Below are 12,629 nucleotides of genomic sequence, written 5' to 3'. Positions count from 1 at the left end.
CATTGGCAGCAAGCCCCTTAGCCGCTGGTGGGAGACTGTTCCCCAGTGGCAGCAGCAAGCCCAGATATGGGCCACAGGGGAAGGGGTCAGTGGATGACCAGTTAAGCTGTTCCTTCCCCACGGCAGGAGCAAAGCCCCCGGTATCTTAACTGATGGGGAGACTTCTCCAAGGTGGCATCAAAGCCCCCTGTACCTTAACCGCTGGGGGAGAGCTCCCCACGGTGGCAAGAACAAAGCCCCCAATATCTTCACCACCACGGGAGACTTCCCCACACTGTCAGCAAAGCCCACCATATCTGAACCGCTGGGGGAGATTACTCCATGGTGGCAGCAAAGCGCTCTCTTTCCTGCATGATCAGCAGCATTGTCAGCACTGACTGGCAGGCACATCCTTTTATTGGTTGGGTTGGGGGCTACCCACGTGATGTGGCTGAGCACAGGAAAGACCCAGACTCTGTGGTGCCTGGCAGAGAGGGAAGGGGGTTCGCACACAAACCACTGAGAAGAAGTTTCTCAGCGTGTTATGCAAACACTACCCCCAGCACAGCCTTGTTGACACATGGTATGGTGGGGCAGGGGCTGGTGCCAGCAGCGCTGAAAAAAATAGCAAGTGCACAGACGGAACTGCGAACTCTCTGAAGGGGCTGTTTGAATGGGTAGATGCACTCACAACACCAACAGCATAAAAAGAAAGAAAGAAGCCATTTCTTAGGCTGTCATACTAACATGAACCTACAGCTAAAGGTTCGCTGCTACTGCGTGAAAATTCAGGCTCTTTGTGTTACTGGAGAACAATGGCCACAGCGGAGCACTGAGAGGGGCATTGTGGGTTACATAGGGGACACTTCTGGAGGCTAATAAATTTGCTTTTAAGAGGTGGGTCTTCCACACTTGCATTTCATCAAACTTCTGAATTTGAGCTAGATGCTGTAAGTGTCAGGTAACTGCAATTTTCATAATCTCAAGATTAGTGCACCCAAAATAAAGCTAATGGTCTTTACAGTGAAGACAATCACGTGGTAAAATTGAGCTAACTGAATTAAATTTGAGTTTATCTCGTAGTGTAGATGCAGCCTAATACTGCCACAGTTAGGATCAGCAGAGGGACTAGAGTTAGGTCAACTTGATTTAAACTATGATTTAATCTATGCAATATACATGGAAGAGGGGCATTGCTGGCACATGATGGCATATAATTACCTGACGATGTGCCGACCTACTCTGGGTCCCATGGGTGCGTGTGGGGTTTGATACAGCGAGGGGAGTCGGGTGGCCCAGGACCAAGCACCTCACCTTTATAGAAGCCTTATATAGTGTAGCAGCAATATGTGCTTCAGCGTATCTACTTTAAAACCTAGGTTTCCACAGTATTATGAGTACCAGGAACAATAACACTCCGATTGTGAACACCACAATGCCCTGTGTCTGTTCTAAGTCCCAATAATTCTCTATACAGCCCCAGCTAGTCCAGCTAGTGGTATTTACCGATAGTGACTGATTGATTTATTCGTAACTACAATTACTTAACACTTGTCTTATATATATATATTTATTTATTTGGCATAGGCTAAACACTAGGTTACATATAGCTGTATATAATTACATGTGACTTACCAATAACATCCAGTGCTCCCACATCTCACCAACAACTACATTACAGCGGCCCTTCAAGTCAGAGGTACTGCTTGGTTGGGACCTTTCGTGGTGGTGACGTCCAGGTGATCAGGCCGGGGTCTGCTGTCTGGACTGGAAGTTGCTATCCTCTGCCTCGTGTCCACACCCTTGTCCCTGCTAAATCACCTTTTATACTGTTTCTGACTTGGGGGTTCAATACCTGGCCAATTAAAGCATTTGTTACCTAATTTGGGCTTTCTATCCTGCCAGCCTGTCAGAACATGCTACAAGATTTTCTCTGTCCTTGGTGATTTTCCGAACCTCCCCCCAGGACCTTCTGATGTTGCACAACCAAGATGTTCTCTTTGGGGGGCTTCCAGCTACTTGCCCCAGTTGTTCTCTTTGGGGACTTACTATCTGCTTGTCAGGATGTTCTCTTTGGGGACTCTCCCACTACTTGTCAACTTTCTGATCTCTTTCTCCTGGCCTGGCTTCAGGCCTTCCCGCCATTGTATGATAGTGTTCCAAGATGGAGTGTACGGTCATTCTGCCTTGCGAGTGAGGCCCTGCCACCAGCTGCTCGTGCTCCCACATTACCCACTGAGAGAAGTAAAGGAACAGATTGATAGGGCCAGTCAGATGCCCAGAAGACAGCTACTTCATGATAGTCCCAAGAAGATAAACAACAGAACACTACTTGTCATCACCTAGAGCCCTCATCTTAAACCCCTCCACTGCATGATTGACAGTCTACATCCCAAACTGGAACATCATCCTTCACTCTCAGAGGTCCTAGGTGACAGGCCTGTTCTTCCCTACAGACAGCCGCCCAACCTCAAGAAAACACTAGCAGCCACACGTCATCTACAAAAACACTAACCCAAGAACCTATCCATGCAACAAACCCCCTTGCCAGCTCTAGCCACATATCTGTACTAGAGACACCATCATTGGACCTAACCACATCAGCCACATTATCAGAAGCTCATATACCCACACATCCATTAATGTGGTATGCGCCAGCAATGCCCTTCTGTTACGTATAATGGACGAACTGGACAGTCCCTTTGCCAAAGGATGAATGGACGTAAATGAGACATCAGAAATTGAAATACACATAAACTTGTAAGGGGAAAACTTTAATGTCCCCGGATGTACAGTAATGAACCTTAAGTTGTGATATTGTTACAAAGGGGTTTTATCACTAGATTACAAAGCGAGACATCTGAACTGCAATTCATTTGCAAGTTTGACACATTTAACCTGGGACTTAACAGAGATCTCAATTATCTTTTGCATTACAAGGACAATTTCCCCACCTTTGATATTCACAGGAATGGCACCCATTCCACTTAATTAACTCTTTCCACAGGTTGTGTTAATGTTCAGTGACTTTCCCTCCTCTTCCCTCCTTTTTTTGGTTTTGTACCCTCTCTCTCTTTCTCTGTCTCTCTCTCTCTCTGCTTTTGTAAAAAAAAAAAAAAGAGGAGCCAGTATTCAGCTGGCTTCCTGTCCCACCTCACGTGCCAATGCCATGGCTGGGTCTGCCTGGATGCTGGTTTTCAGTACCAGCACAAAAAAAACAGTGAGAATGTGTGTGCACGTGTGCGCGCGTGCGCGCACACACACACACACTCTCTCTCTCTCTCTCTCTCTCTCTCTCTGTTGTCTCATTTTGCTCCAAAATCTAAGGAATTGAGTCTTACCCACAAAGGCTCATAACCTAATAAATGAAAGTGTTAGTTTTCAGGATCTGACAGGACTGCTTGTCTTTTGTGAAACTACAGACTACCAGGCTAACTCTCTGAGACTATTTGATTTGATTTGTTGACATTGAAGTCAGGAGAAAAAGTAGCTTATTAAAAAACTTCATAATAAATCTAATTCTCTAATCACTGGATTTTATTTGCTTTTTTCTGTTATATTCCGTTACAAGTCGAATGTTTATTTCACCCCAAACTGTGGCAGGAAAGTGTACAATAACTTCCTTCCTTTCATTTTATAGTTCATGAGTTTTACTAGAGTATATAATGGATCCTCCTGACATGTTAATTTGATGAGGAAGAGATTCATATTCAAGATGATAATGAAACTATTCTTATTAGTTATGCAACTAACTCAAGCTTTTTTAAAAAAATATTAATTTGAAAACAAATGTGTGCATCGAGGCATTGTACATTTAAAATTTTGTAGCTTAACAATCAGTATCAGTTATACATTTGAGATTAGACTAAATATTTGGGTGGTCATTTTTCCCCCTCTGTTTAAAATTAGGCCACTGACATCTGTGATCCAAACCCAGTCATGATGCTTATGCTCTGCGTCTATTTGTATGAAAGGCTGCCTCAGTATTTACCCAAGAAGACTGTTGAGTTTACTGGAGCTCTCCATGCTACAGTTGTTAGACAGGTACTGATATATCTGGATTTATATCTGAAACACTCCCAGCACTCAAACTTACTGTTTATGACACATCTATATTACATGCACAAAAAATTTAGAACTTTCTATAAGTAATAGATTGCATGTTCCTTTCTGCTACTCAGCGCAAAGACTAGAGAGTAAGGAGTAAGGGCCTTCATTTCTTCAGATTTGAGGTTGTGACTTCCTCAGTTATTTCCTCCGTTGCTTTCATCTAGCACAGCACCTTCTCCACAAGTGTCATGTTGGCATTCTGAGACCAGAGACAGAGAGAGCAGCTAGAGTGGGGTTACAATGCTTGCAGGATCTCATAGAAATGAGTCTGCTAGGACAAACAGAGCCTGAAAGGTACATAGGAAGAGAATCTGCTCTCCCAGTGGAAGTATGTGAGTGGCATAGTTCTTTGTGGTTTACTAGCAAATCTTCAGGAATGACACAATGATATATTTTTAAAAGCACTATTCCAGAGTGAGAGTCTGATTACTTTGTTTGTAGCTAAAGCGTACTTTCTAGGTTACACTTAGCATGTAGTCCCCTGAAGACTGGGCACTGGATGCATTTTTTAATTCTAAAAGTACGTTTTATCTATTGTTATAGGTGCGCCTGAAAAACCCAAGCATTAAACCTTTGGTGTACAATGCTACAATTGTAGGAAGAGAGTCTGCTGATTTCTTGTTACCAAAAGGAAATAATATTGTTATTGCCCCAAAGTAAGTAACCATCTGTTTTTTGTTTTATTGAATGTGTCAACCTGATTGGTTTAGTGACTTGTAAGTATAAAAGTAATCTGTAAGCTTTGTAGAGGAACAAGCAAATGTGTTCTCTTTTAAACGTGGACAAACAGCGTAAGCATCAAATTCTGTTCCTTTTGAAATTGTTGTGAATCCAGAATAACTGATCTATGGCATAATTAGCTCACAGAACTCAGAGTGGGTATCTTTAATCATAGCAGGGAACCAGTTTGGTCAAGAGAGCAACTGGGTAGTCCAGCTGCTCTGTCCAGAGAGCTGAGCTTTTGTGTTTTGGCTTTTGTGTGTGGCTGCAGTGTGTCAACAAATGTTTTGTCATGAAAACTCTCCTGATAGTGACTTCTGTTGACAGAGTGCTGTAGTGTAACCATAGCCAAAATGTTTAGATCACGGGTGTCCAACCTTTTGGCTTGCCTGGGCCGCATTGAGTGAAGAGGGCCGCATATAAAATGTATAATGCAGTTTATGTATATAAATCAGATAATAATGTTAAAAGTTTACGATCTTGTGGGGCTGCATTACTAGCTGTCCAGGGCCGCATGTGGCCCGCGGGCCGCGGGTTGGACATGCCTGGTTTAGATACTTTTGTTGCAATGGACATTTTATGGCATGACAGTCCAACTTGTATGTCTACCATCTGACCTGCCTCACTGTGTTTGACCACCAAATGTTTTGCACTTTGTGGTTGGTCATACACCTGGATACAGGTTTTTCAGTGTACATAGTTTAAGTAGGAAACACTACAAGTGATGAGTAGTCTCACAGAAGTAAGCAGTGCTTTTTTTTTTCCCTCACGCTACGGCATGGTACGGCATCTCCCAGCCTCCTCCTCGGCTAGGTGGCAGTGGGACCCAGTCAGCCTCAGGGCTCGGGTGCACAGCAGCTCCAGCCTTAGGGACCCAGCTGGGGCTGCGGAACCCTGGCAGCCTCAGGGCTGCAGGCCGGCCAAGGCACAGAATCCCACCAGCAGCTCCAGCCCCAGGGACCCAGCTGGGGCCAGGGGAACCCTGGCAGCCTTGGGGCTGGGAGCTCTGCTGGCAGCTCCAGCCCCAGGGTCGTGCACTCCACCTCCCACCCAGACCTCACACCCACATCCCCATCCTGCTTCCCAGTAGCTCCCCCTGCACACTAAACTCCTCATTCTTCTTCCAGTGGTGTCCCTGTGGGTGCTCCACTGTAGGTGTCAGGCTCATCCCGGGGCCGTAAATTGGAGATTTTTCATAGCTGTAGTTAGCCAGAGCACATGTGCGTGGACAGCACCTCATGACGTTCACGCCTTTTTGCCACGAGCACAATCCAGCTCAAGCCAGTTCTTCTTAACCACCCCTGGCTCTACATGGAGTTCAACCATTCTCCCCCTCACCCTTCTCATAAGTAGTTTTTTCTCATTCTCTCATTTAACATTTGTTCTAATTATAATAGTTGCCTAATTTGTAGTTATTTGATAGTTTCTAGTTATCTAATCATTTAAAAAATATTTTTTCTGCCATTGGAGTCCTTTTAGTTTCAGTTGGGCTATGAGCCCCTCTGTATCTCTCTCAGACTGAAGAGACAACAACACCAAAGAGAGAGAGAGAGAGAGAGAGAGCAATAAAAATCTATAGTTACCTAAATACATGAACCCAAAGAGATGACATGCCTAGGTTTCTTGGATTTAAGAAATGTGACGTGACGTGAAGCCATGCCAGCCTCAGACAGTCACTCCTCATGTATTTGGTGCCTCAGCAAGGAGCACATACCACAAAATGGCCCCCCTACTGCTCTAAACTAACAGCCAGAGCATGCAAGGACAGAGAAGTGTGCCTAAGAATGGTCTTATTTAATGAGGTTCTGCAGCCTGCTGGGCGTCAGTCAACAACAGGGCTGCATCTTCTGGCTCAACCCGGCAAAGAAAATAAGAGCTTTGCCTGCTAGATCCCTGCTGTCACTATCTCCGAGCAGGGCAGGCGAGGGGTACAAGCCAGGCACCTCCAGCATCATCTCTTCTAACTCTAAGGTGGTGCCCTTACCTAAAATTAAGAAACTACCTTCGTTGTCAAAGATGCGGGTGCCTGCAGAACAGAAATCAACAGTGCAACTGGTGGTTCCAACAGCAAAACTCACAGCTCTGGCCCTCTTGGCACTGCCTGCTTTTCCAGCATTGCAAGCCCTGACACTGACTGCAGCCGCAGCCTCTTCGGCACTGAAGAAAGCAGCTCCAAAATCATCGTGGCACTGCATTCCTACCCTGGACTCTCCTTCATTGCCCTTCTCGCTGGCACCATCACCCTTGTCACCAGCACCGAGGTTCCTGGTTCTACTCTTTCCCACTGTGCAAGAGGCGAGTTCTGTTCCTTCTCTGTTCCTTTGTTATGAAAGCCTGAACCTACCTTTCCTTCCTCAAGGCATACCTCAACATCCACTCCACCGTCCTCTTGGATGTCTTATGAGGCTTCCCACTCCCCGCTACCATTGCAGGCACATCATTACAGGGATTATGTGCATCTTTTTTTCTCAGAGACATTCTTCTTCTTATGGTCATCATCATTACTACAATGACAATTACATTTATAGCTCTTACCTCCACCCAGTTCATGCGTACTGCCATTACAGATCGAGAGACAGTTCTCCATGCAGTTGCAGGTCTGTTAGAAAATCACCTGCTCTCTCCTTACCTATTGTACACCCACCTACCTCGCACCCTCAGCTTTAGTCTCCACCACCCTAGCAATTGGAGCCTAAAAAGGGACGGTTTTCAGAACTGGAGGAGGTGCCACCTGACAGTTCACCAGTTGACCAGTCCTGGTCTTCACCCAATGAAGCTGTCATTCTTCTTCGAGTGTCCCCGTGGGTGCTCCACATTAGGTGTCGGGCTCGCCCGGCGCCGCAGATCGGATCTTCCAAGCAGTTTCTGCCGGACCGCGCATGCGCCGGTGCGCGCCGCTCCCCCGCGCGCTCCCGGCCATGTGCGCGATCCGGTCCCCGCCAGTTCCTCTTAACCGCCGTCGGCTGCAGACGGAATCCAACTAGGCTAAGGCCAAGTAGTGTATTCAATGGCTTTATCTGTTTTTTCTTAAAGTTTTTCAGGCACTTAGGCTACTATAAGCTAGCCGTTTGTTATTTTGTAAAAAAAAAAAAAAAAAAAACAACAACGAACAAGCTAGGAGAGGGACAGCTCAGCCAGTCCCAGTAACAAGCGCCGGAGGCCAGGAGCTAGGGCTATCAGCCCTCCGGCTAAGGCAGACCATCGGACGGGGAAAACGGCACAAAGAAGGTGCTAAGTACCCACTTAAAAACACAAAGACTCACCAACAATGTCCTCTTCAGGCTTTAAAAAAAAAAAAAAAAAAAAATGCTGCTTCTTGACAAGGCCCTCCAGCCAGAAGTGCCGGAGCGGCCGCAGCAGGAGGGACCCTCCGGGGCCCTTAAAAGGAAAGCTGCCTCCCTCAGCCCATCAGCGCAGAAACGGAGGAAAGTATCTCCAGCCCGATCCCTGCCGGCAGCAACAGCGAGCGGGACGGGAGGAGCAAGCAGCCCCCAGCCGCAGCAACAGCTGATCGGCGGCGGCACGGAGAGCCACGTGGAAGCGGCTCAGCCTCCAATACTCAGCCAGCCGCACCGCACCGCAGGCAGGGCGGCGGCTAAGCAAACGCCGGTACTGGCGGCACCGCAGGCAGCGGCACCGACCCCCGGGGAACCGGCGGTGCAGAGCGCGCAGGCACGCAGCCTGCCGGCACCGGAGGACACCGCACATGCGGCATCGCCCTCGAGCGTGCCGAGCTCGGTGCAGACGGGGCCGGAATCCCCTGTATGCTCCCCAGCCCGATCCCTGCCGGCAGCAACAGCGAGCGGGACGGGAGGAGCGAGCAGCCCCCAGCCGCAGCAACAGCTGATCAGCGGCGGCACGGAGAGCCACGTGGAAGCAGCTCAGCCTCCGATAATCAGCCAGCCGCCCCGCACCGCAGGCAGGGCGGCGGCTAAACAAGCGCTGGTACCAGCGGCACCGCAGGCAGCGGCACGGACCCCTGGGGAACCGGCGGTGCAGAGCGCGCAGGCACGCAGCCTGCCGGCACCGAAGGACACCGCACATGCGGCACCGACTTCGAGTGTGCCGAGCTCGGTGCGGACGTGGCCGGGATCCCCTGTATGTCAGGGGCGGAGTTACCTCCTCAAGGGAGGGGGAAGACTGCACACAAGAGGAGGCATTGCAGCCCCTCTCCGCACAGGGCTGTGTAGTTGCTTTCTCACAGCCCTCCGCTATGTTGCAGACTCCAACTAGAAGGCAGGGGTCCCCCCCCCTCCTTGGCCTACCCAGAGCCCCCTTCTCCATTTCTGCAACCAGCCTCACCCTGGCTGGGACCACCTCCACCCTTCCTGGGATTTGAACCGCTGGACTATTAGGCAAAGTCGCTCTCTCCAGGGTCTCGACGGTCTCCCTCCCCCAGACGCAAAGGGTATGCACCAAGGGAGTGGTCTAGGTCACCTTCCCAAGACCAGTGCTTATACTGCCGTGGTCGCCCCTACCACGCAGGGCATAGACACCATCGGCAATCTACTAGGGAAAGATCCCTACGAACGATCTCGTACCCCCAAGGGCAATTGTGACCGGGGACAGAGACTTAAGCATCTCAGGGGGGACTGGTTATGGAACCCCGAGATTTTTCCTCGCACACCTCTAGTGAGAGGGTGTACCATCATCAGCAGGAACCGGAAGGGTCCAGAAAGACGTACCCCAGCGGTTCCTCGCTTTCCTCCCCGGATGAGGCTACGGCCCCGGGGGGCGTCCATCCTCCGGACGATCTCAAACAGTTCCAAGAGCTGTTTTACGAGGGTGGCCTTCACGCAAGGCTTCCAGACAGCAAAGGTGCAAGAGCAACACCATAAACTCCTCAAAAATCTGAGACCTCCGGCCTCCTCCAAAATAGCAATACCGCTGATGACGCAATCTTGGAGCCTGCCACTATGATATGGCAGACTCCTGCGACTATTCCGCCTGTCCACAAAAGAGCGAAAAAAAAAAAAAAAAAAAAAAAAAAAAAAAAAATACTTCGTGCCCACGAAGGGCATGGAGTTCCTGTTCAGCCACCCACAACCAAATTCTTTGGTGGCGGAGTCGTCGCAACGTGGGGGAATAAACAAACATGCCAAAAAGCTAGAGCTGTTGGGCAGAAAGGTCTACTCCTCCTCCACGCTACTGTTGCCAATGGCAAATTACGCAGCGCATCTAGCGAACCATAATTTCAACAACCACATTAGGTTGACCTCCCTCATGGACTCGCTTCCAGAGGGCACGAAACCAGTGCTCAAGGCCATCATCCGACCATTTTATAACCAGTGGCAAAGGATCACCACAGACACATGGGTGCTGGAGCTCATAGCCACGGGGTACGCCATCCCCTCCCAGTTGCTCCCACCGCCATGACCTCCACCCGGGGCCCCACCTCCAGGAGACCTCCCATGTAGCGAGGCTCAAGCAGGAGGTAGACCATCTCATGCTCGTAGGGGCAGTGGAAAGAGTGCCGGAGCAACTGCAAGGGAGAGGGTTCTACTCGAGGTACTTCCTCACGGGGAGGTCCATCTTAGATTTTCGAGGCCTCACCGGTACCTGCGCAAGCAACGTTTTCGGATGATCACAAACGCCTCCATCCTTACGGCACTAGACGATGGAGATTGGTTCGCAGCCCTCGACTTACAAGGTCCTACCGTTTGGGCTCTCCTCAGCCCCCAGAGTCTTCACCAAGACCTTGGCAGTGGTGTCAGCCTACCTGCACAGACAGGGGGTATTTATATTCCAGTATCTGAATGACTGCCTACTCAAAGGGGCCTCAAAGGAGGAGGTACTACGCATAATATGTGTCACAGCAGGCACGTTCTCTTCGCTCGGCCTGCTTATCAATCTGACAAAATCAAAGACAGACCCCACACAGGACATAGAGTTCGTAGGGGCACGCATAAATTCTATTACAGCGAGGGCGTATCTACCAGAGACTCGCTTTCGGGCCATCGGCTCCCTCGCGCAAGGCTTCACCTTCAGCCCTATGGTGCCGGTTCTGACGTGCTTACAGCCGCTGGGCCACATGGCAGCAGCAACGTTTCGTACAACAGAACGCCAGGTTACACACGCGCAGCATGCAGCATTGGCTGGCGAGCGTATACAAACCGGCAGCACACACTGTTCACAGGATGGCGTCGCCCACAACGGAGGTGCGCAAATCCCTGCAATGGTGGGTAAACCCAGAGAACCTGCTAACAAGGGTACCCTTCCACCAACCACACGTATTGGTTTTTCTTACTACAGATGCCCCCCTCATAGGGTGGGGAGCACACATGGGCGAAGAGGTGACGCAAGGGCTGTGGTCCTCTATGGAGCAGTCACTGCACACAAATATACTGGAGCTCAAAGCAGTGTTCAACGCCTGCAGACACTTTCGACACCAACTGAAAGGCAAGGTAGTCGGGATCAGTACAGACGATACCTCCACCATGTTTTATATAAATCGGCAAGGAGGAGCTCGGTCCCGTGCCTTATGTGTAGAAGCAGTCCGGTTGTGGAACTGCTGCATCGCCAACAATGTAACCTTGAAAGCCTCGTACTTACCAGGCGCTCGCAATGTGAAGGCAGACCAGCTGAGCAGGCGTTTCGCACTCACGCACGAGTGGCAGATCCGTCCCGATCTGCTGCAACCGATTTTCCACGCATGGGGTTTTTCCCCAGATAGACCCTGTTTGCTACTCAGCACAACAAGAAGTGCCCACAATTCTGCTCCAGGGCAGGACTGGGACGGGGGTCCCTGAGGGATGCCTTCGCGATCTCATGGAGGGGCCCCCTGCTTTACGCTTTCCCTCCCACAGTGCTCATCCACAAAGTGTTGCAGAAAGCCAGGAGGGAAGGAACCTGAATGATCCCGATAGTCCCAACGTGGGATCGACAGCAATGGTTCCCCCTATTCCTGCGCATGTCGGACCGGCCACTGAGGTCCCCTCCGGTGGCGCGGGATCTGCTCACGCAAGCCCAGGGGTCCATAGTGCATCCGCACCCCCAAAGCCTGCGACTACAAACGTGGTTAATCCATGGCTCAGCTCCCTAGAGAGCACATGTACGGAGGAAGTGCAGCAAGTCCTAGAAAGTAGCAGGAGGACTTCCACCAGGAAGACCTTCAAGCAGAAATAGACTCGCTTTACGGCATGGTGTTCTACCAAACAGCTAGCCCCCTTTCGGTGCCTATGGCTGTGATATTAGAGTATTTACTGGACCTCAAGAGAGGAGGACTCTCGCTATCCTCGTTTCAGGTCCACCTGGCCGCCATTTTGGTGTTCAGACACGAAGAGGAAGGGCACACGGTGTTCGCCCATCCCATGGTTACCAGGTTCTTCAAAGGGCTGGTAAGCCTATACCCCCCTCAGAAACCGCTTCCACCTCTGTGGAACTCGGACCTGGTGCTTAATGCGAAAAGGGGACCACCGTTTGAGCCTTTGGCCACGGTTTCCCTCCGCCTCCTTATGATGAAGACGACCTTTCTTCTCGCAATCACGTCAGCTCGCAGGGTGAGCGAGCTTGAGGCAGTTATGGCAACGCCGCCCTGCGCTGTTTTTCCAAGGAGGCGGTAACCATACGGCTGCATCCAGCCTTTGTTCCTAAAGTTTCTTTCTGAGTTTCATACTAACGAACCTATTGTTTACCCTTGTTTATCCAAAGCCTCATAACTCTAACAAAGAGGTGCGCCTACACCTCCTGGACGTGAGCAGGCGCTAGCTTTCTATATGGACAGGACCAAGTCCTTCCGGAGAACGGATAGGCTCCTAGTCTCTATCGCTCCCAAATCAAAAGGAGAATGTCTCTCTTCGCAGAGAATCTCTAAGCACATC

At 49.9% G+C, this 12,629-nt stretch overlaps 1 protein-coding gene across 1 annotated transcript in view; it reads left to right on the top strand.

Moving 5' to 3' along the window:
• Positions 1-12,629, top strand: part of CFAP47 (cilia and flagella associated protein 47) — a 324,141-nt gene that overhangs the window by 239,159 nt on the left and 72,353 nt on the right. Inside the window, exons 36-37 of the mRNA XM_074988334.1 lie at positions 3,889-4,023; positions 4,633-4,745. Coding sequence (XP_074844435.1) covers positions 3,889-4,023; positions 4,633-4,745 — 248 coding nt within the window. The remainder of the gene's footprint in view (positions 1-3,888; positions 4,024-4,632; positions 4,746-12,629) is intronic.

This window comes from Carettochelys insculpta, chromosome 1, assembly GCF_033958435.1.
Source record: "Carettochelys insculpta isolate YL-2023 chromosome 1, ASM3395843v1, whole genome shotgun sequence".
NCBI lineage: Eukaryota > Metazoa > Chordata > Testudines > Carettochelyidae > Carettochelys > Carettochelys insculpta.
Note: the sequence above shows the minus strand (reverse complement) of the source record. Positions and strands in the feature narration are given on the sequence as shown.